Source organism: Xenopus tropicalis, chromosome 1 (assembly GCF_000004195.4).
Source record: "Xenopus tropicalis strain Nigerian chromosome 1, UCB_Xtro_10.0, whole genome shotgun sequence".
NCBI lineage: Eukaryota > Metazoa > Chordata > Amphibia > Anura > Pipidae > Xenopus > Xenopus tropicalis.
Window position 1 is genome coordinate 187,063,282 of NC_030677.2, and position 25,234 is coordinate 187,088,515.

At 39.8% G+C, this 25,234-nt stretch overlaps 1 protein-coding gene across 8 annotated transcripts in view; it reads right to left on the minus strand.

Annotated features, from left to right (window-relative positions):
• Nucleotides 1–25,234, minus strand: part of mast4 (microtubule associated serine/threonine kinase family member 4) — a 294,389-nt gene that overhangs the window by 8,569 nt on the left and 260,586 nt on the right. For 6 of the 8 annotated variants that reach the window (XM_002934204.5, XM_012967214.3, XM_031894005.1 and 3 more), the window contains 13 exons: nucleotides 24,754–24,892; nucleotides 22,781–22,913; nucleotides 19,303–19,468; nucleotides 15,854–15,955; nucleotides 12,637–12,759; nucleotides 11,857–11,969; nucleotides 11,566–11,693; nucleotides 10,188–10,411; nucleotides 7,427–7,627; nucleotides 4,350–4,576; nucleotides 2,401–2,523; nucleotides 955–1,091; nucleotides 134–315 (listed from right to left, as the gene is read on the minus strand). In XM_002934204.5, coding sequence (XP_002934250.3) covers nucleotides 134–315; nucleotides 955–1,091; nucleotides 2,401–2,523; nucleotides 4,350–4,576; nucleotides 7,427–7,627; nucleotides 10,188–10,411; nucleotides 11,566–11,693; nucleotides 11,857–11,969; nucleotides 12,637–12,759; nucleotides 15,854–15,955; nucleotides 19,303–19,468; nucleotides 22,781–22,913; nucleotides 24,754–24,892 — 1,998 coding nt within the window. The remainder of the gene's footprint in view (nucleotides 1–133; nucleotides 316–954; nucleotides 1,092–2,400; nucleotides 2,524–4,349; nucleotides 4,577–7,426; nucleotides 7,628–10,187; nucleotides 10,412–11,565; nucleotides 11,694–11,856; nucleotides 11,970–12,636; nucleotides 12,760–15,853; nucleotides 15,956–19,302; nucleotides 19,469–22,780; nucleotides 22,914–24,753; nucleotides 24,893–25,234) is intronic. The other 2 variants (XM_012967220.3, XM_012967226.3) reach the window with 1 other exon arrangement.

Sequence of the window (25,234 nt, forward strand, 5' to 3'; positions counted from 1 at the left end):
CTGTAACAAAATACAATACACGCACATTAAAACATCAGATTACAATAAATAAAAGGTGTACACAATCCTGCCATTTGGTTTCATGGTTCAACAGATACAGAACAGAACACAGATACATTAGTAAGTTACAAACCGGATGGGAAGTCCGGAGTTGAGCGGCAGCTTGGAGTTGGAGACCGTGGAGACAGACTGTGAGTAGGTGAAGCAGGTAAGCTTTCCCCAGAGGACAGAGATCGGTTTAAACAAGAGAAGCTTCTGCTTGTGTGTAGAAGTGGGGACGGCTGCTTTGCCAACTTTTTGAAAAAAGATCTCCTCCTAATAAGAGAAAAGTGATGCACCTTAAGAAATGTGTTGTTTAAAAAAAAAAAAACATCCCCTCTATGAATGCAAAAACACAATATGGTCATTAACAATGGGTGCAATCCACCGTGTTTTTGCATTGTGTACCTGCCTTTCCGCCTAAATGAACTGTTGCAGTTCAACAGATCTGGGTTGGAAGTACATGTGCTTGACAGTAACTGTGTAGAACTTCATGTGTTGAGCAGCCACTGTGTGATTAAATGTGTGCTGGACAGTCCATATGTAGAACTACATGTGTTGGAAAGACCCAGAGTAAAAGTGCATGTTGGAGAGTCCATGTACATAACATTGGTTGGATGTCCCTGCGTAGAACTATTGGATAGCCCATATGTAAGAGTACTCATGTTGGATAATACCTGTGTAAAACTATGTGTGTGTGTAGAAATTTACAACTAAGCCGCTATACATCTAACTTTATTAAATACATTTTTAAAAAATAAATAAATGAAAGAACAATGAATTATCTCCATAACATATACAAAGAGGCCTTATTGTTTTTTGTATACTTTTCACATTAATATAATCGATAAACATCATTTTATTTAAAAACAATATTCTGGTTAAAAGAGTGATATCATTTGAGGTGCAACTAACCTTTCTATATTCTCCTTCTTCTTGGTCTTCTTTGTGCGCCTCACCATCCTGCTCTTGTAGCTGTTCCTTCTTGCAGGGCCTGTTTTGATGGAGGTGTTCTCAAAGGCAGTTGTAGTGATGGCTACTTTGCTGCCACTCTGTCAATACAATGCCAATATGTATAAGATACAGCAAGGATGTTGGACACTAAGGCTGAGTAGGTGTCCCAGCTAAAACATGATATGGTTTATACAGTTAGTAAAGTACCCACTAATGTAAAATGTAAGGATAGGTGCAGATAAGTTCCAGAACCATAAAGGTACGAGTGCTTTAATAGAGGTTTCCAATATCCTCATATTTTACAACAGGAGGTACATTTTTTATTATAATACAAAAGTTTCAGTGTGTCATGTAAGAGAAATGACATCAGTGAGTGAAACTTGTAGTATATGTGGTCTTTTTGCCTTTGTGTCAGGACTAACCCCAAAACATCAACATTATTTGGAGTGCTAAATATCCTTCAAAGATTAAGTAACGGCAAATGCCATTCATGGTTTTGGACAGCTAGATTAAAATGTTTTATAGAATGTTGGCTAGCAACAAATTTTCCATGATATTGCTGGAAAAACAAATAAATGCTTTCTGGTCTGTTTTATAAAATGTGTAAACATTTGAGTTCTAGGCAGTAATAGACAGCTCAAATCTCTAGTAAAAAAGCACTTTATTTGAGGTGCTAGTACAGGAGGTCCCTTGCCTGTCCAAAGGTCAAGCACAATTTTTCTGTACTTGTGATTATCCCTTCTGTAACCACTGTTTAAACACGTTAAGGAGAAGCGGAAAGCAATGGTGGTACCACTGTATCAAGTCACCTTAAAGTGTGAAAGCATGGTGACAGCAAGACATGTGATTTCACAATATAAATTCAAGACATTTAAAATAACTACAAGGCTTAAATTTGATGGATATTAACACACTAAACACACTAAACTTTTATCTCTATAACTTTTTATCTCTATTATCACCAAGTACTGATTATAACAGATACCATCGCAAAGTATCATTTATAAGAATACACAGTATATACAGTGTATTATATACATAATATATACAGTTATATCCATGCACAGTCAAAAATAGCACCAGTCTTTACTATGAATTCTGTCTTTGCTATGAAATGGCTGAACATTTCCTGAGAAAGCAAAATTCCATCAATTCTGGTCAACGGGATGTAGAATTCCTCAAGTAGAATGTAATTAACCTCTCTGTATCGGATAACAAGCTTCAGGATTAAGTAAATATTACAAAGATAATGCTTGCCAATAAATTATGCGTATAGCACTTTCCCCAAACACTGTTTAATTCATGGCTAGACTGTATATTTATCAGTGAAAGGAAAATGTAAGAAAAGCAGATGCATGCCTCATATCCTAGCTGTGGCAGAGGAACCAAAACAAATGAGCCATTTACCTTCAGCAGCAGCTCTATGACCTCTGTGTGAACAAGCCCATGAACAGGCTCCCCGTTTATATGAGTAATGAGGTCGCCAGCCTTAAGACCTGCCTGGTAGGCGGCACTGCCTTCCTCAACGCTCTGTAGATAAAAACATATTTGATTCATGCTATTAATCAGATATTTTATGCTATAAATCAAATTATTTGCAAAGGTTAAATGTCTGACATAAAGAGCTGCAACTAACTCCCATATCTGCTGGGATGTGAAGATACAATAACTCTGATTAGACTCGGGTTTGGAGATCTCTTCCTTTCTTCTTAAAATGGAAACTGCCATCGTTTTTAATGAAATACTCAAATAAACCAAACAGTGCAAAGATCCAAACATGATATTTAATGACTATCCATATATATTATATAAAAATGTATAAAATACTGCTAAGAAACAGCATGTTAAAATTCAGAAAATCTCGACAGGTACAGTATGCCATATGGCATTGGATTTCTCTGGGCAAACGCTTGCTAGATAGGTCAGTTTCTGGTTTGGGAAGGAGTCATTTACCAGTTTTTGCCACAATTGTAGGGAAGGGATTTCCAGTCCATTAAAATGGCCTTTTCAGCAAGTAAGTAGCATATTATATTCTGTTAATCCTAGCAAACAGAGTTCTGAGGAGCAAATACTTAGAAGTGCAAATTTCTCATTAAGAAACTGTAGAGCCTCCACCCAGAATTTCTGAATGACCGTTAGGAGCAAAAAACACAAAACATTGTGCCCATTTTGTCCCTGCATTTCGGGCATTAATCCAATACATTATCAAAGATTTTTTGCCAGGTGGTAAGGGGCCAAATATGCTCTTTTTGTAGTCAAATTGACTGGTATTTTATAGAAGGAGATTCAGGTGGTACAAGGGGCATCCCTTATAGCATGTTGGGATCTTTAACTGCCATGAAAGCCCATATAGTTCCATAAAACCTGCATCGCCTGATAAAAGGTGGCTGGGTCTGTATATTATATATACTTGGTATTTAATCAATGGATAACAAAGGATTAAGGATTGTTGTATTCAAATATTTAAGAACTGTAACAGTTAATATTATTTTATCCTGACGCTGGTCCCTGAGGAAATTGAAACATGTAATGGTTTGACAATATATAAGATATTGAGGTTCTGGAGAAGTTTCTGCAGCCCATCAGAGCTTTCATATTACAGAATGCTTGCTTATAAATTACTCAGCCAGATGGTGACATTGTATTGGAGGAAGGCGATACTGGAACTGATGCCCCTGTTCTATCAGCAAGTCACTTGTTAAGCAACAAGCCATTAGAAATGATAGTGAGGATTAATTTAGAAGATAAGGAGCAGACAGTTTCTATGGCATCCCACTCATAGGGGCTGATTTACTAACCCACGAATCCGACCCGAATTGGAAAAGTTCCGACTTGAAAACGAATATTTTGCGACTTTTTCGTATGTTTTGCGATTTTTTCGGATTCTGTACGAATTTTTCGGATCCAATACGATTTTTGCGTAAAAACGCGAGTTTTTCGTATCCATTACGAAAGTTGCGTAAAAAGTTGCGCATTTTGCGTAGCGTTAAAACTTACGCGAAAAGTTGCGCATTTTTCGCGTAAGTTTTAACGCTACGCAAAATGCGCAACTTTTTACGCAACTTTCGTAATGGATAGGAAAACTCGCGTTTTTACGCAAAAATCGTATTGGATCCGAAAAATTCGTAAAGAATCCGAAAAAATCGCAAAACATACGAAAAAATCGCAAAATACCGATCATTACGAAAAAAACGCAATCAGACTCCATTCGACCCGTTCGTGGGTAAGTAAATCAGCCCCATAGTTTCCTACTTTAGACTACAAGAACTTTCTACATTTAAAAAATAATGTGCCAAGTTGTTAAAATCTTACTTCATATATAACAAAAAAAAGTCTGGAAAAATGTAGTGCCTTACCCATACAATGTGGTGTACTGTGTAGATATCACTGTCCCCAACAAACACTCTAATTGCCTGGAGAGTAAAACCAAACTTCTTCCCAGAACTCTGAATAATAATTGGCTGCTTTGGACTGGAGGAGGAGATGGAAGATTCGCGGCTGGGTGAGGAATCTCTGGAGGATGGATCCGATGATATTGACAGTGGGGATATCGGGCTCCCTAATGGAGATACACTATACACATCTGAAAGAGAAACATTGCTCTAGATTATGATTGAGAACAAACAAACAAACACAAACAGGAAAACTGTATATTTCAGGAAAGAAGAAATGACAGCTTTGCAACAGGATGAGAGACAAGCAAGTTAACATCAAGAAATTCAAAAAAAGCAGCAGAGTTCCATGCAGAATATGGTGCAGACTGTGGGTATAAACCTCTGTATTCAGATAAAATGAAGTGAGTGCACTTCCAGGCTCGATAGCTTATATCTGCAATGAGAATGGTGCACCTTAACTGGATTTCTTATGGCTACAGTGCAGAACATCTGTGAGCCAGGACCCCAAAAATGGGTCTCCATGGCATTTATCACCTTTAATAATGTAGAGTTTCCTATTACAGCAGAGAAGAGTAATTAAAACATGGTACAGGTATCGGACCCCTTATCCGGAAACCCGTTATCCAGAAAGCTCTGAATTACGGAATGCCCGCCTCCCATAGACTCCATTTTAAGCAAATAATTCAGAATTTTAAAACCGATTTCCTTTTTCTATGTAGAAATAAAACAGAACCTTGTAATTGATTCCAACTAAGATATAATTAATCCTTAGTACAAAATTGGGGAGAGCTAGCACCGTCCACACTAACTGTATATGAAAATAGTGAGAGTATGGGGGTAACGTGCAACTGAAGTAAAATTATGAAGCAGGAGAGGAAGAAACAGGAATATACTCGCAAAGAGTTATCCCTATTATAGACTTCAGAACACTGCACCGTATAATTAATCCTTATTGGATGCAAAACAATCCTATTGGGTTTAATTAATGTTTTATTGATTTTTTAGTAGACTTAAGGTATTGAGATCCAAATTACGGAAAGACCCCTTATCCGGAATACCCTTGGTCCCGAGCATTCTGGATAATGGGTCCTATACCTGTACATAACTTGTTCTAATCCAGTTTTCTGGTCACAAAGTTGATTTGCCAACTTACCCAACTTTGGGTTCCCTGAAAAGAGGTTTCTAAAGAGCACTGGTTATTCCTCTGACTGACCATTCCTCAGTCTATGCCTAACTGGCTATGGTTGGACTATAATTCTTAGTTATCCCAAAGATAACTAGGGGATACTAATTGTTATGGGCAAGATGTTGGTCAAATGTTCGGATTTCACATTAATTCCCCGTATGTAAAAAAAAAAAAAAAAAGCCACTAATCAAAACATTTGGAACATATTAATCACTTTAGCCTATGGGTGTAAATTAAATATTATAATATATATATATATAGAAAACGAAGTATGTAGAAGCTGCACACCATAAGGAGTGATGATACCTGGGTGCCTGTGCAAATAGATACTACAGAAGGCATGAAGTGACGGCACGCTCAGGATTTACACACACAGTCAAGGAGATAATGTAGAAAAAATCATTGGAGGTTTATTTTCACCAACGTTTCAGTCCCACACAGGGACTTTCATCAGGGTTTCGAAAGTCCCTGTGTGGGACTGAAACGTTGGTGAAAATAAACCTCCAATGATTTTTTCTACATTATCTCCTTGACTGTGTGTGTAAATCCTGAGCGTTGTCTGTTGGTTCTTACAGCATTTAGAAGCTGCAGTGTGTTATTGTGATGCTTTATCTGTAGAAAAAGTAGCTCTTATATATAACACCCCCCCCCATTTAATCACAGAGAATGTGCAAAAAAATGAATTTGCCAGCAGATTCTTATTGAGACAGTTTCAGCTAATTTAGTGGGGGATGATGCCATTGGTACAGCTATCTGGAACTACTGGAGACTGATACCCCCCCGCTAACTTTAAAGCTGCCCAAGTCAACTACCCCAAAGGTTGTCTCTTCAAATACGCAGTAATACACATCTAAGCACTGCCCCAGTATGTAGTTATTATGCAGTTATTAGTATACAGCAGGGGAACGACTGGAAACAATGATCATTAAGGAGACTGAAAGTCACAATCACTTGGAGGTGCCAAAAGTTAAGCAGCCTGAGTGATTCTGTTCTTCCACTTCTTTCTTCAGCATCCTGGGGCCAATGCATGAACATAGAGTGAAAGGGCTGGATTTTGTGTTACAGTTTGGCTTTTTACTCTACAGAGCATGTGTAATGAAAGAAGAAGCAGAAAGAAAAGGATTGCTCTGTGTTGCTCGCAGGAAGAACCTCAGGCTGGTGCAGTTTTCTGCTATCCTGGCCGGGGGTATCCGGTAAGTGAATGCAATTACTGGGCGGTACCTACATTTTGGCACCACGCAGTGATTGTTGCCTTTCCCTGTCCTTTGAACACCAGTCCCACATTTATAATGACTGGACGCAGCTTTTTCCTATTTGTAAGCACTGCAAACACAATACAAAGTGCACAACAAATGCACACACCAATTTGTACAACACAGCAATTTTATGCACCTAAACAACTGAAAGAAAAAAATGCCCAGTATATACATAGCACAGAATGAGAAGGCGGAAGAGCTATACAAAGAGCAGCGGTACTGTATGCGCCCAACTATACAGGCGCAGAACCTATATAATGTGAAAGCACAGGATGGACACACCTACAGATGGAAGCACACAACAGTAACATGCCACAAACCTATAAAATATGGCAAATAACTGCCTAATTTATAAGTTTAGGTTTCCATATAGGACTTATATTGAATATCATAGTGCCAAAATATGGTCTTATTCCAACAATCAATCCAATGTCATCAGTAGCTTCCCAAGTTCATACGGTTTCTTATAAGCTGAACAAACATTCTGATATGGGGTGGAAAGATTACAACTCTATGTGTTTTAAATGAATGGCGGACAAATGGCAGGAAGGGCATGCAATGTCATTAATTTTCATGCTGAATATACTGATTTCTACCTCCGGGGATCATGAGAGAGAGCGCACTAGCAGAGATTGACTTAGTGACTTTTCCAGACATTTTCTGTTTCTCTGTGTTTTCTAAGCGCTGACGAGCCATGTGAGAAGTCGTTTCATTGGCGGGCTTTGAGGAATTATCTGTACTGTCCGCACTCTCGCTTCTTCCATTTATCTGATCTAAGTGCTCTGAAAAACTACTCACTGTACAAGGAAGAAAGGACAGACAATATTAAAAACAACTGCAGCTTGAAAGAACAGACCTGTTAAATATTCCCTAAACCCAGGCGGTTCTGATGACCAACAAGACTTTATTCTGCATTTGGAGAACCTGTGACATGTCGGTTAGATCCAAAGGTTGGCGAAATGAAAAGGGAATCGGTGCAGAGACTTGTGCTGGGACCTACAGAACATTATGTTTGCAAAGCCAAGAGACCCTGCTTAAAGGAAAGGTAAAAAAGGGTCAAGAACTTCTCAATTAAACTGTAATTTATTCTGCTTCATGTGTTCTGTGTCAGTTTCTCTGATCAAGAGATCAGAGGAACATGAATCTTTGGCAGAAAGGAAATATACACAGAAATGAGTACCAGGGATAGAGTACAACTGTGGAAGTGCAACAACTGTAGGAAAACAACACATTTGCTCATTATTGCACAAATAAACACTCTACTGTACTTCCCACCCCAATCTCTCCCAACAGTGATTTCCATTGTACGAAGAACATCCCGAGTCTCTAGAAATGCAAAAAAGCAGCAAAGTTCCATGCAGAAATGGTGCAGACTAGGTGCACAGAGAAGCATGACATAGGCACTTCCATTTTACTGAGTTTTCCCCCTTTCCAAAGATTACTACAGTAACGAACCTAGCATGGAGGCAGTTAGTATGTAAGTAGGTAGGTAAGCGCACGTGTAGGTATATTATAGAAGAAAAGCACTAAACCAGAAAGGCAATGGGTAAAAAGTCATAATGCCTAAACCCAGAGGCCAAATCTCACATCCTCAGCAAGACAGACATAATGGCAACAAAGAGATAGGCACTTGACCCACTCAGGCTAAAAGTAAAAAAAATCTAAATTTTTATTTGCAGAACATTCCCAAAACAACCTGATGGGTTTTGTGCAAACACCACTAAGGGCCTTAATTATTGAAATTCTAGTTCACAAAGGGTAAGAAACACGAGTGTGTTAAAAAAAAGTGATTTTCTCTATTTTTTCCCTCAAGCAGTAACTTAAGAAAATAAACCTTGCAAGCTAGTGAGAATCACATTGTTCCATTTACACTGAAAATTGACTCAAATGTTTTAATGACAGAGACTATTCCCCTTGACTTTTACTTGCTAAGTTTTCTTGGTGACTTTTTGCAGTTTTCTAATAAATCGACGATTTTAGGTTTTAGAAAACAAGCTCTTTTTTGCGTCCATGTTTTTTTTCACCAACTTTATTTTTTATAAATCAGCCCCTAAGTCCTAGGCTACTGCACATGACACGCAAGGTGGGGATGTAAAGAACAAACCTTCACAAACATGGACAATTAAATACAGACAGGGTCTTTAGGAACAGTAGCAATACAATATTGTGGACATTACTAGGTCTCTACAAGGTATGAATTCAGAAGTCAATGTATCCTGTTATTACTAATGTCCACAGTGCGCAATACTGTGTGTACAGGTATCGAAAACCCATTATCAAGAAAGTTCTGAATTACGGAAAGACCATCTCCCATAGACTCCATTTTAATCAAATAATTCAGATTCTTAAGATTGATTTCCTTTTTCTCTGTAATAATAAAACAGTACCTGTACTTGATCCCAACTAAGATATAATTACCCCTTATTGGGGGCAGAACAGCCCTATTGGGTTTATTTAATGGTTAAATGATTCCCTTTTCTCTGTAATAATAAAACAGTACCTGTACTTGATCCCAACTAAGATATAATTACCCCTTATTGGGGCAGAACAGCCCTATTGGGTTTATTTAATGGTTAAATGATTCCCTTTTCTCTGTAATAATAAAACAGTACCTGTACTTGATCCTAACTAAGATATAATGAATCCTTATTGGAGGCAAAACAATCACATTGGGTTTAATTACTGTTTAAATATTTTTACTTGTAGACTAAAGTTAGGAGATTCGAATTACGGAAAGATCCCTTATCTGGAAAACACCAGGTCCTGGAATTCTGGATAATGAGTCCCATACCTATACTACAAAAAGCCCTAGCTGTAGGCCAACAGCACAGAGAAGACAGAACAAGATGAATCATGAAAAAGGAAAGCTTCGCACACACCTACTCGCACCAACTTGTACAGAGGAGAGGAATACTGGGAACTGCTTATTCAGCTTAGAGGCTGCAGATAATGTACAAATCCAGGATTCGGTCTGAATTTGTTTCAAAGTCGTCGCTTGAAAGGCGCAAATCTGAACAAATGTTTAGGACCAAAGAAGCAAATCTTTGCGGGCATACTAGGTTGATTGAAAAAGTTAGTCGCTCTATGTATACCCAGCAATTTCATATAATGTTACTTCTACCATTTATTATGACAAGAACTAACTGGCCATGGATCAATGCACCCCACCAAAAGAGATCAAGAAAAATTTGAAAACATAAATTTTGAGTTTTCTAGAATTAATGAAATCAGATTATTTGAGGGGCAAATTCTTCACCCTATTCAGTTCATCACAAACCCTACTGTTATAGTCATAGGGCTGTGGCATATAGGCAACACAGTCTAAGAATTATTTTTGGTTTTTCACAGAAAACCCACCTGAGACAGTAGAGCTGCTAATGCTGACTGGTGTAGTAGCATCCAGATCTTCTTGGGGAGAGTCCTCAGGTTCATGGGTCGATTTTTCTGTTTCTTTTGGCTCCTCGGAACACAACTCATCACGCTCTATGTCAGAAGAAATGGCAAATTTTGGCAGCAAACTGCCATTGTGGCACTGCTTGGGATTTTCTGTTTCAGATGAGGTTGATATTGACAGCTGCTGCCTAATTATTACAAGGAAATACTGAATTATAATATGTTCAACCGCAACATAAAGGCAAAGGCAAAACTTTCAATATGCTGAGCAAAATGCAATTTTATTCAAGTCTGTAATATAAATATAAATAGACAATTGGTGCTTGGTCATTTTATACCCTTTCTTTATAAGGGTTTGATTTTGGGTTATGCCAAGGTATTCAGCTGCAACATGACCTAGATGAATGAGAATCTTCATAGACACCCTGCTATAAATAAACCTCACCCCAACTAAGCTTACAATCCATCCCCATCCCACGGGGACAGGCCCCATTTATGACCTTCTGCCCTGTGGTAAAGTGAGTCTGTGAAACATCCGTGTGTGCTGTCATTAACTTTAAAAGTTCCTGTGTATACTTTGCAGAATCCCTGTGCCTATAAAATCGCAGTCAAATAAGTGCTGCTCTGTCTGTGCCATCTGATTGGCTACTAATTTGTGCACCAAGTTAGAGGGCTTAACCACAAGCATATAGAACTCAGTCAGACACAGAACTCAGCAGCAATTGGAAAAGTATTGCAGCAGTTGAGTGCAGTAATCATTCATCATAAGTGGGTTGGGGAGGACTCTGTAATAATATTTATTGCTCTGACAGCAGCGGTGAGTGGGGCATGCCAGGGCAAATACACTCAGTTGCAAAGCTGAGAAAAAACTAGACAGCACTGTTAAAAGATTAGCATGCCTTTGGTGCCACCCATTTTCCCACCAAGTGAATGGTGTTCCTGTACAAAAGGTTAAGACCACAAACTCATGGAGCTATAGTGGTATGACTACTGTGACAATGGTTTCATATATCTGTAAGCTTGTTTTGAATTGAAGAGGTGACCAAACACTGGTCTGCAGAAGTAAAGAATCCAAAAACCTCTTGTAGAAAAAAAAGCATTTCTGTGACCTAAATTCAATTCCTTCTAATAGAGGAGCAAGTGAGCATTGATGTATCATTAATATGACAAACAAGGTAAGATATACATTTTTGTTCTTTTGGGTAAAGAAGAAAGCAGCTGGGAAGTAAGAAATCTATGAAAGGCCACCCATGCATATATTTAACCTGCCTTAAGAGGCACATTCATAATAAAGTGAGATGATAAATTCCCAAATACAGATATGAGCAATCTCCTTACTCACATTTCTGAATATTCTGAGCTCCAGCTTAAAGATTCCACTGGTGGTAGGCTGAGGTCCTTCGATTTGTCTGTGCTATCATCCTTTTCTTCTACCTTGCTCTGCATTAGCTGATCAATGCTACTGAATACCTAGGAAAGGGAAGATCAATATCAACCACGAGGTGCTCCAATCAATGGAGTAAGAATGAAGAGACAGATATTCTTCCAGATAAACTAAGAATTCTACTAGAGAATACAAGCGGTGCCAAAGTAACATGCTGTACATGTATTGTGACCTGGGTAGGAAACATACTTTTGAAAACCTGTGGGAACTAGACGAGAACTGCCTGATTTCCATGCTAAAATCTTCATCGTTGGTATCATCCTCCTCTTCTGTTTCCATGTGATGGTACTTCTCAGAACGGGCTGCAAGAGGGAAAGATTTCATTGGTGCTTTAAGAAATGCAACAGAAAGAAGGAAAAAAACAAGGAACCTATTACTGTCAGATAGCTGGAGAAGAATATTGAGACTAGTTAGATAGAGATGGAATTCCCTATACTTGCACTTCTACATCAGACTTGCAAGCAACTTTCAACTGCAAGAATCATAGGAAAGGACATTAACAGGACAAGTGTAACCTACATACACGAGATAGGGTATTTCTGGTGCAAAATGCAACATTTGGTTTGGTATACAAGCCTTTTTTAGCAAGACTGGGCCGAATCTAAGTGCCTAGCCAAATTCTCAAAATCATTTGTCACGTAATCAAAGATTCCACCCAAATCCTTTGTGACAGATTCAGCCAAATCCCAACAAAAATTTGGTGCATCCCTAATTGTTTTGTTGCTATATGTGGAGTAATTATTTTATACTATATTATCCCAGGGGCCCAAGTAGTTCTTAATACATCCCATACATATGCTGTAGGAGCCCAAGGGTACATCAGTCAGTTTTATAGCATGGGTAAGCTAAAAGATGTAACATTTTATTCTATGTTAATCTACTGTCAAGATTCCCATCTTGACTTAAACCTGTTGTACCCACAATCATAGGATACATTTAAATGAATAAAGTAAACTTAATAGTACTTACTGTCAAAATAGCTGGTATCATCCTCTGATTCCAACTGGGGTATAAACTCTGCTTTCTGTCTTAATAAACTGTTCCAGTCCAAGGCACAAAAGAAAGGATGTTGCTTAACTTCATAGGCACCTCCTAGAAACCAAAGGGATGATGTGAGGTTCCACCACATAACTCCTAGTACATGTGCAACATAAGTACATTCCAATATAGAGAGGGAGGTTGCAGATGGCACACCAGGTGCCCACATCTGGGGCTCAAAAGTTTGTCCACATAACAATACAAATTGTACTTTTACCTAAATGGACCTAAGGACTTTCTAAAATGACATAGTGCAAGTTGAAATAAAGCTATTTTAGTCCCCCCACAGCCACTGCATCCTAATGCATGGCCAACATATTCCATGTTTATTTTACACTAAAATCTGGAGATGGAATTCTCCAGGCCATATAACATTTTTGAGGCAATTATTTCAGAAATGCAGTGGGACATGAGGATTCAGTGCCATAAACCTGGAGCTGATGCTGAACCAATATTCAGAAGGCTAAAAAAGTGACTTACACGGTGCCTATGGCTAAGGATAAAAGTGCCCAAAATTCAAAAGGCCCTGGCCTTGTTAACCTTTTTTTAAGCAAAGCAAAAAAAAAAGCAAAAATCGTGCTTGCTTTTTATGGTACAGCATGGGAGTTTAAGGAACACTTAGGGGCATTATTATGCTGTGTAAGAATTGGCGTAAAAGTGGCTTAATTTTTTTCTTCCGCCGGAACTTACATAGAACAGGGGCTAAAATTTGGCGTTCAGATGCCCAACTTCTTTTACACCGTTTTCTTGCCAATTTTCATTTTACACAGCATAATAAATAGGCCCCTAAGGATCGTGCAGCCTCTTCCTATAGGATATTGGGCAGAAATTATGAATTTGTATTGTCTTCTTCTACTAATACAGGTATCGGACCCCTTATCCGGAAACCCATTATCCAGAAAGCTCCGAATTACGGAAAGCCTGTCTCCCATAGACTACATTATAATCAAATAATTAGGATTTTTAAAATTGATTTCCTTTTTCTCTGTAATAATAAAACTGTACCTTGTATTTGATCCCAACTAAGATATAATTACTCCTTATTGGATGCAAAAAAATCCTGTTGGATTTAATTAATCTTTTATAGGTTTTTTAGTAGACGAGGTATGAAGATCCAAATTACAGAAAGACCCCTTATCCGGAATACCCTTGGTCCCGAGCATTCTGGATAACGTGTCCTATACCTGTACTTGAACATTTGAATGGCAAATAAGATGCTATAAAAATAATTAGACAATAAATTGATAACAGATTTTTACATTAAGCTCCTTGAGCATTTAAACCAATGTCACTGGAGGGGGCAAGGGGGTGATTTTAAATACAGTATATAAGTGAGCACTACCCTATGATTAGTGGGGCTGGGATAGCATGGAGAGGGGCTGTAGTGGTAGCAAATAAAGCCTGCCCCCCACCTTTAGGGGCAATGAGTTAGCCCAAATCTTCCTGACCCGTGGGTCCCTCAGGATTCAAGACGACCCGCACATCATTAGCTACCGTGTCTGTTACATGGATCACTGTATTCAAGAGTTGACTGTATGCTTTTTTGGGTTCAATGTATAAACCCATTTATTGTACAGCACTGCAAAATATATTGGTGCTTTATAAATCAAGTCCATGTTAATAATAATAATGATAAAAAACTGATAGTCGTTGAAATTATTGTGTGTTTTGGTTGTAGAGTATGGAAGTGCGGTATTATTGTGCCGAGGCAGGTTGTTACACTGGTGTCACATTGTTGGACATGTTTATCCTGATTGTTAACCATGTTTTTACTGGTTGTTAAACATCTCTGCCCTTTAAAGAATTCCATCACAGAGGCACGGGACCGGGGGAGCACGCTTGAGCAGGAACGGACTGGGATTTGAATTGTGATAAGTACAACCTTAATTTGACATTCTGACATGAAAAAACAAAATAACATGGGGAGAGTGAACTAATTAAGATCGTTGCCCATGAGGTGAAGGGCAAACGGCGAGTGCAGGAAAACATGAAAATAAAATGATATGTTTCTGTAATTAGGCTGTCAAACCCTATGAATATCAGTTGTGAATCATTCAGTTAAGATGCAATCTGCTTTTGCATAATTGTTGTTTAATGAAGTCTGAGTAGTGTGTCAAATTATTTTTGGTAGGATAGTTATAGATATATATTCATCAGAAAGTGCAATCTGGCTTCCATTGGAACAGTGGGCTAAATGTGCTGGGTCAACAAGAGGATTATTTAATCATGACCGTCCGTGACCCGTCTATTCACCTAACATTGGAACATATTTATTAGGATAACTTTTAAATAAATAAATCACAGAGAGATTCGGCAATTTGGAGCTGAAAAACAAAGATAACTCCAAAGCAACTACCCCATAATGAGCAGAAATTCTGGACTGTGCAGAGGGCAAAACATGAAGTTTCGTAAGTACCCCAATGGTTCTTTTCCTACATCTGTATGAATTTAACCAAAACAACCCTGGTTGCCATGGTTACCGTGGTTTTGGATCTAACTTCATTATACAGTAAGTTAGGTTAAAAAAAAAAAAGACACGTTCATCAAGTTTAACCTTAATGCCTATATACCTGCCTAACTGCCAGCTGATCCAGAATCCCATCTGAAGCCTCTCTAATTTGCAGAGGGGGGAATTCTTGGTTATGGTACTGGCAGCCACTGGGAATCACTAGGGGTCATTTATACAGACCGGCGGAGAGAGCGCTCCCTGCTCCCCTAGTGCTCATTTTAGCAAGCATGTCTTCACTCAGTCTGGCTGCAGTCTGCACCGGATATAACAAAAGGAAACCAAACAGACCACATTTTTAGGGGGCTCAGGTGAGTGCTCGCCTTACTGCCTTAAGGACAGGGGCCCCCACAGGGCCTGTGTTCTGTCTGTCTCTCCCTATCCTATGAATCTGAAAGATGCATGTATACAGTGCTTCTAAAGACAGACAGTATAGATCCTTTTCTTGACCTTGACATTTGCCCCTTTTCCAACCTAAAATAGCCCAAACATGTCAAACAGTAGGGAGCGCCAACTTGTTATTTTTTTTTTTTAATACTTAAATGGCAAATATCTTATGGCGTCCCCAGACAATTCCTTTCATGTAAATAAGACATTACTATGTATTTGTTGAGTCAGTGATATATAATAAAGAGACATTACCTGTTCCCATTCTTTCCAATGGGTTTTGTCTGAGCAGTAATGTAATCAGGTCCTGAGCATCAGAAGGTGGAGCGTCTTCTTTTTCTGGCCAATTGATTTCATCTAAACCAAATTTTATAGAGAAAAAAGTGAAATATTTGGTTCCCGATTGTCACACAGCAATGAAGAGGTTATTTTGCACAGGTGTATATCCTTAGTAAAGTTACTCAGGACACTTTTCTTTTATTTAAGTTTTTAGTAACTGACAATATATTGCATTTTGTAACAATAGCACCTCCTGCTGGTCAGTTCCTGTCATTGTACAGAGAGCTATACCCCTTCAGAGAAGTGTTTCTATGTCACTCTGCTCAGAGGGGAGATGGGGATCTCTTTCCTGACCAGAGCAACATCAGAAACCTTCTCTGTTTTCCTTCTGAAGGTATCTCTCTCTGTCTGACTGTTACAGGAAATGACCAGCAAGTTGCATGGTTACAAAAGTAATTATATTGGCAGTAAATAAAAACAAATAGTTCTGAAACTGAGAAAATAAAGTGCTTAAAAAAGCTGCCTGAACAAATTTACATTCAGTTTCTTATAAGGTTTACTTATAAGCCTATATACAACTACCTATTGCTTTATAAAGTAAGTAGAGTGGCTTATCAGATTTCCAAATAATGTTTGACCATATAAATATAACATACAAGCACACAGATGTAACATGAAGCAAATGGTATTTTGAATGAATACAGTAAGCCCTTTACCACTGGCCTCAATGGATTGTTAGTTGCTAACTTTAATTGTAGGTCTGACAATTTTAAGATGGCCTTCATTTTGGATGAGTCCCAGAGAGGAGTAAAACATTTGCCAGATGTAAGCGAGCAGCGCTTAGCCTTATATTATGCGTCATAATACATTAATAAGTGGCAAATTAAATAAACAAACCCTTTCATGCTAAAATGACATGAGTTTGTATATACAAGGGTGTCTGTGCTGTCCCTAAATGGTATTTAACGGTTACTATTAGAGCTCATGGTTCCTGTTATACAGTATCGCGCAGGATGGGGTTCTGATCCACTTCAGCCCCCTCTTTCTGCACATGAGAGATGCTTACAATATAAATGTATATACACAGTAATTACAAAGCAAGTCGTTTGCATAATGAATTACGGGGAACCCTCGCTAGGCTCCTGTGTTTGAGCCAGGTTAAATAGGAATTAGAGTAAAATATGAATATGCATCACTGCTGCAAGGTATCTGAATGGAGAACAGACTTAGTTGGCTGCCTTGATTAAAATAGGTTAATTCCCCATTATTCCATACACAGTATAAACTCACAGTCCCTAACATAGAGATTTCTAGCTTTTGTTTGGCCACTCTCTGCACATACAGCTAAATATACCCTGGACTAGCCTAGCAAATCAGCGCCGCTGCATTCGGATACATGAAGGCCATTATGATGTGTAACTTGCTGGCGCGCTGCTAGACTTGGGTGCCGCTGGGAAATGCACGGAAACAGCAGGTAGGGAAATAGGGGTTTTTGTTTAATTATCATTTCATTTTGCCACAAGCTGCGTAATGGTACTTAGGGTCAGCCCGCAGGTTCAGACCTGAAAGGTTATTGAATTTTAAATGAAAGAAGAACATCTGTTATTTAAATAACATTACCTTGTAATAACCCTCTGTGAAGTCATTAGCAATCTGTGCAGTTTGTTTCCTTCTCTGCTTTGCATTATTTACTATCAGACTCGCTCTTTCAAGAAAACTCCTTCCATTGGGTTTTATTTCATTAGCCATTGTGGCAAACCTGTGTTTTTGCCAGGGGTACCAGGCGGCTATTTATACAATAATGGGGCCAGCCAATCGGCTTATATAAGCTGGAAGCAAGATTTGACTAGAGAACTTGAAAGGTATTTTTGTACAATTATGTGATTCAAATGTTCTACTTCTAGTGGTTTCCATTCACTGCTATAGGAAATGTATATCCAGTCAGTTTTTCACCCGCTAGGGGCACAATTTACTGCAGGTAAACTATAAAACAACATATTTTTTTTTTTAAAAAAAGCAAAAACCAGTAGGGGCCATTGAGGATTTAACACACAGCAAGCTAAGTGCAGGTTTGAGCTTAATTGCCATATTTTTTCTCCCCTAATCCATTCTTTCCTAGAATTCCAGTGTCACTGCACTTGCCAGAGAGAGTTGCACCTTAGGTGAATTGCGGCCAACGAGTTAAAATTAGTGCAATTGTACCTGCATTTTATCCAAACCAGACGCAATTGCACTAAATATTTTTAAAGACCAGTTTGCATCATTTTTAGCATTCGGCATGAGTGACACATAGGCCCTGTTTCTTCTTGGCACAACTGTGCTGTGGGAATGGATAGGGGAGCAGTGGGAATGGATAGGGGCGCAGTGGCAATGGATAGGGGCGCAGTGGCAATGGATAGGGGCGCAGTGGCAATGGATAGGGGCGCAGTGGCAATGGATAGGGGCGCAGTGGCAATGGATAGGGGCGCAGTGGCAATGGATAGGGGCGCAGTGGCAATGGATAGGGGCGCAGTGGCAATGGATAGGGGCGCAGTGGCAATGGATAGGGGCGCAGTGGCAATGGATAGGGGCGCAGTGGCAATGGATAGGGGCGCAGTGGCAATGGATAGGGGCGCAGTGGCAATGGATAGGGGCGCAGTGGCAATGGATAGGGGCGCAGTGGCAATGGATAGGGGCGCAGTGGCAATGGATAGGGGCGCAGTGGCAATGGATAGGGGCGCAGTGGCAAGGGATAGGGGCGCTGTGGCAAGGGATAGGGGCGCTGTGGCAAGGGATAGGGGCGCTGTGGCAAGGGATAGGGGGCGCAGTGGCAAGGGATAGGGGGCGCAGTGGCAATGGATAGGGGCGCTGTGGCAAGGGATAGGGGCGCTGTGGCAAGGGATAGGGGCGCTGTGGCAAGGGATAGGGGCGCTGTGGCAAGGGATAGGGGCGCTGTGGCAAGGGATAGGGGCGCTGTGGCAAGGGATAGGGGCGCTGTGGCAAGGGATAGGGGCGCTGTGGCAAGGGATAGGGGCGCTGTGGCAAGGGATAGGGGCGCTGTGGCAAGGGATAGGGGCGCTGTGGCAAGGGATAGGGGAGCTGTGGCAAGGGATAGGGGCGCTGTGGCAAGGGATAGGGGCGCTGTGGCAAGGGATAGGGGCGCTGTGCATCACCTGCTATGTAGCCCTATAAGGAAGTGTTTGTTAAGGGCACTGACGAAGACCCCCATTTTTTTGAGTGGGTCAAAACACGTTGAGTATTATGTAATAAAGAAATTTCTATATTTCTAAACAAAATGCCCTGCTCTTCCTTATATATCTATTGACTTGGGTGACCCCTGAAATGAATAAGGGGTGTGCACAACCAATTTCTGTTATACTGCTATATACCCCTGTCACAACATTTCAGTCCCCTGTGTGCACCCCTGATTTCTAATTTCAACTTACCACTTATAACCTGGCCAAAAAGGTCTTCTGGCGTATCACCGAAAAATGGTACACAGCCAACCAGAAATTCATACAGGATAATTCCCATCGCCCACCAATCAACAGGCTTCCCATAACCCTGCCGTAGGATTACCTCCGGAGCTATGTATTCAGGGGTGCCACAGACCTGCAAAGAGCAAAGAAAAATGCATTTAACCATAACATACAATAGTAGTTATCATTCCTTGCTAAACAGGCAGAGAACTGCACTAGGCATCATTCAGTTACGGGTTTAAGCAGTTATGCAGGATACTCGCTGCCGGATGTGAGTGACCATTAAACAGGTGGGACGGGGGATGTGAATCCTGATATTAGCGGATGCAATATGATTTCTACTCTAAGCACCATAGAAGGATTTTACAAATAACAGCAAGCATATAATAAGGGAGAAGGAAAGGTAAAAACTAAGTAAGTTTTATCAGAAAGGTCTATGTAAATACAGCCATAAGCGTTTACAGTAATGCTGCACTGAGTCCTCTATCAGAAACATCCTTCATTCCAGGGGCCAGAGTCTGCTCAGCTCTCTCCTCTCTCCCCTCTCCTGCTCCCCCCTCCTACAAGAATGCTAAGAACTCACTCCCCCCTCCCTTAGGAATGTATAATCTGAGCTATAAGGGCTCCACTGCAAACAGGAAGCTATTTAAAATGGCAGCTGCTACCTTAAGCAAACAGAGAAAGCTTCTAGGGCTGTTTACTCAGGTATGGTAATGATTTCTGCAGAATACATATAGTGTTCTAGGTGGCACTAGTGTGGCAAATCTATTGGCAGTAAAATGCCAAAATTACTTTCAGTCTCCTTTAAAGGAAAACTAAAGCCCAACAAAGGAAGCAAAACGCCAGAAATACTTGATCTTAAAGTGGTACAGAAGCTCAAAATATCTCTGCCACCCAAGATGTCCCAAATACCACCCCATTTCCTTTTTTTGCCTATTTACAGCACATTCCCTGGGCTGCTGTCTGTTACTTGAGCTTAGAGCCTGAGAATAACAAGCCCCATGATGTTAGCTTTTATGACAGATGAACCATTGCTTCTCAACAACAGCCCAGAGCACACTGAGCATGTGCGGTGTCACTGGCACTCAGAAGATCCATTATGCACAAGTTTGAGGACATAGATTATTCCTATAATAGGGCTGCTGGGCTTCTGGGCTGGTAGAATAAGTTTATTAAATAAAATGCAGAATTTCTACTAGGGTTTAGCTCTCCTTTAAAGGGGCAGTTCATCTGACTAACATTCATTATGATATATTCAGTGATATTCTGCCCCCCACAAGCAAAAATGACATTCATCCTGAGGCTAGACTTTTAAATTATTATTACAGAACATAATTGATGCTAAAGTTTCATTTCAAGGTGAATTGTGCCTTTATACCAAATGTAGATGATGTTTTTTTACTGCTGTTTTGCTGAACTACAACCCCCAGTACCCTCCCACCACTAATCTGGTACAAGGAGTTGCTGGGAATTTTATTTCAGGTTCTATTGCCCTTTAAAAAAATGAAGCCAGGTCCCCAAAATAAGATTTATTTCTCCCTGTGACTGAGCCTGGCAGAGACTTCTGACTTGATGGATGGGATTGTGCTGCTTAATTACAGGATGTATACACAGGGGCAGTGGGTGGTTATACATGATCTGGGCAGATAAAGGCAAACAAAACATCCATTATCTACAGATTTTTTAGCTATTTTAATTTTTCAGTTTCATGTGAAAAATGGATCTTGATTGTCATTATCCCTGGCACTTGGCATTGATATATTTCCATGGAAAAGCCAGTTAAACACACAGTTTAATACTCAGGAGAAAGAACTCTAGTTTTATATGGGAACAGATGTTTATTCTAAGTGTGATGAAATGAACACATAGAGGAGCGAAGGCAAAGAGCAGATAAATCAGAGCATGTTACATTTCAGATGGATGTACCCAAGCCATTGCGGAACAGACAGATTGTGGACAAACGGTAATGAGGCATGAGAAAAGGAAATGGACCGCAGCTAAGATTTTAGCACCCTTAATTGTACAATGCATCACAAATTCCAAAGTACTCTATAGAGACTCACAGGCTCATCCCTCCGTCACAACTCCGCTTTTTAGTCATTAGTCTTACAAAAAAACACAATATTGGGATACATTTCCCAGAATGCAGTGCAAGTATAGGGCAGACTTGGTTTCACATGACATTTATATGACACCATTGGGTACACAGCAATCTTAGTAAATGGGCAAGAACATAAGAAAACTCTATAAAACTATAAGGAGATAGTTCCCTGCATGAAGAATCAAACTGCCCCATAATTGTCATCTCAACCTTAATGTGACCAGTTTGGCACAGCAATATATCCATACACTCTAGTTAGCAGACATTGGTTTCTTCACCCTAAAGTTCTGCATCAAATGAGCTTAAATCTCTTCATATATCCCTTCTGCAGAACAAAGAGCTTTGGCTCCCAAGGACAAGGTGGCTATCAAGACCCCCCAGGGGGCAAGTGCAGTTGAATCTGTGGGGTGCATGTAGGACACCTGAATGTTTCTTAAATCTACAATAAAGTAGTGGACATTAAATGAAGGCATGCAGCACTCTTATGGTTAAAGCCCAGGGCAGGGGCCTTACACCAGTTCTTGTCCTGGCACCATCTCTCCAATTTACCCACTTGAACGCTCTTGCCTTGAATTTCTGTACCCCCCATGTATCTGACGAGACAAGATACTATACAGCGCCAAGATTACTAGAAAATTTAGGGACAAGTCTAAAAAATCCTGCTACTGGGGCTAAACAGATTGCAGTTTATGTTAAATGCAATCAGTGCTGCCCTGAAACATGTATTTTTTAGGCATATCCCTGAATTTTCTAGCTCACCATAAGATACAGCCCATTGGTCTAAGATATTATTTAGAAGTCAGGTGGTTGTGACTTGCTAACATACACTGTACAGCGGCATCTTGACCAGAGACAGACATGTCCAAGGGAAAGTTAATGACATTAAAAAAAAAACAGCTCAGCCTATCTTTCTCTTTAAGTCCAACTGATCTGCAAAATGTAGAACAAGCTCTACAAGACTTTACAGTTACATAACTAGAAGCTTCTGGGACCTGCAGCAAAATTAGGGCTGTTGAAACTGACCAAATGAGATTAATTTTGCAGTCATATACGGAAACGTCCCCCACTGGGCCTGCCTATGGCTTTCAGACTGTAAGCTCTAATGAACAGGGTCCTTATCTCTTGTATAGCTAACGCTAATTGTTGGATCAAAGGATGTCTTAGACTTGGCTGTAACATTGTTTTACTTAGGAAGAGTACTAAGAAAGAGTATTGCTTTAAAGTGAGTTGGGCTATACTCTTGACTTTTTAGATCCTAATCACATGTATAGCCCTGGGTATATTTAAGAGCAATCTGAAAAGGCACCAATCTCAAGTTAAGCCATGCATTCCATATGATCTGACCTGTTTGTCGAGGAATTCTCTAGCATCCTTCTCAATGTGACCCTCGTAAAGGTTGGTAGTCATGCTCATAAGGCCCACTTTCGAAAGTCCAAAATCGGTAAGCTTTATATGCCCCATGGATGTTACCAGTAAGCTGCAAATCAAAGGGATATACATAAAGCTGGCTGCCATAATCCAGAAATCTCATGTTTACAAGCTTAAAGATTGATTTTCTGTCGAGTGAGGAAAGGCACAGAGGCAGGCACCCAAACACCCTGGCAGATATTAAAATTTCAGCGTAAAATGATAGAAAAAACATAACATTGCCATATTTCCATACGATGAATACAGATACATGCATAGCAGAGACTTGTGTCGGCTTCATGCAGCTCAGGCTGATTAGGCTTGCATTACAGAGAGGATAAATGTAGCAGAGAATAAGGAAACAGGAATTATAAATAATAGGACAGAAATAGACAAGCCCTTGCTTCCCTTCTGCTAATGTGCAGTAAATTGATAAACCGATGGGTTTTGCTTACACACTAAGCACATTCATCCTTCATTTGAATGGGTTGGGGGGGGGGGGGGGTGAGAAAAGATCTGCTCAAATACAAATAAAACAAGCATAGCCAAAAGGAAGATGAACAGTCAGACAACCCTGATTTGCCCTTTGGAAGAGAATACACAGTGTAAATTTCAGACAATTATATTCTTGCTTCTTTTTAAGAGGATACGTATTTATTAAACATACAGTACATCACCCGGCATCGAGTTTCATGTCAACTGCAGCACCCATAGGAGCATTCATTTTCTCATCTTGATATCGGCTACCAGTAATTAAGCAATCAGTATATGTCTGTCATTTGCTCTTTTACTCCGTCGTGCTAAGCTCCACACTCACAATGAGGCAGCTAAGCCATACTGATAGAATAACTGTGTCCTTTCAATTATACGCTTTATGGGCTGGTAAGATATTCTGATGTAGAGACCCACGGACTGAGCAAGCTCATTCTGCCTTTTATTAAGATGGCAATGGCTGTGTGCTGCTTTCCATTGTCTCACAGTGGCCTATTAAGGCCATAAACAAAACAAGAAGAACTATGATTTCCCCATTAATGAATGCACCATGTAAGCATAAAAAAACAAATAAATTACAACCTGTGGTGAAGCCTACCAACTACTTCCTATACCGTACCTTAAAACTCTTAGCAGGACTCAAGAAGAAGATCAAGAAGCCTACCAACTACTTCCTATTCCATAGGTTAAAACTCTTAGCAGGACTCAAGAAGAAGAAGATCAAGAAGCCTACCAACTACTTCCTATACTGTAGGTTAAAACCCTTAGCAGGACTTGTAGGTCATAGGGGTAAAGCAAGGAAGGATATATCCCTTTTCCAGCATCAAACCAGTTCCATTGGACAGAAAATGTTGTCTATAAAGATTCTCCTCCATCCAGGTCATGACATACAGTATCTAGTAGAACTAAGTTGTAGAGAAGTTGTACTAGTGGTGAAAGGTTTTCAAGAAAACTCAGAAAGGCCAGATTCTTTAGACATATTTCTACTACGTACCGTTACAGAAAATGTTAATGGAATTAAAGTGTCAAAGGGTGTTGGGAGCTGCAGTGGTTGGTGCATTGGTTGGTGCAGACGGCCAACCAATGGATATGTTTGATTTATGCATTTAAGCCTTCGGGTTTAATCTGCCTAGTGTTTCTACTGGAAACCAACTCTCAATAGGAAGAAAAAACATGAGGGCCAGTGTGTATGAACAGCACAGGATACACTGCATAGTAAATTCACATCTCTTTGTTGTTACATATATGAATCAGATAATATATAAACTTCCCACTCTGACATATGGGATATGAAGTTATTAAGGGTACCTACGGAGATAGGATACCTGCACAACCTTTCCCATATTGTCCTTCTGGAAAGAACACCCTAAAATTAACCCCCCAACAGCAGACAATAAATACATGTAATTTATACATACTTGTCAGGTTTCAAATCCCTGTGTACAATTCCATAGTTATGAAGGTATTCCAGTGCCAAAACGGTTTCCGCAAAATACATTCGAGCCATGTCTACCGGCAGTGGGCCAATGTTCTTTAGCAAGGTGGCACAGTCTCCACCTAAAACACAAATGGACATGGAAAAAGCATTAGTCAAAGCAAGGTACACAAAATATACAGAAACCTCAAAAAAATATGACATAGAAATCTATAAACCACAGGTATAATCAACCTAAAAAAATAATTCTAAAATGGCAAGATTGTACATTCATTTTTCAATGACTTCGTCTTTTAGATTTGCCACCACTGCTCCATCTGTCACAGCTTTGCATGTCTGGCTTAGGTGGCCATAATATTATCTTGCTTAAGGGTACAGTGTAAAATGATTTAGGTCACTGATGCACCCAATATTTGGCAGCAACTATTTAAACATGTACTTGATCCCAACTAAGATATAATTAA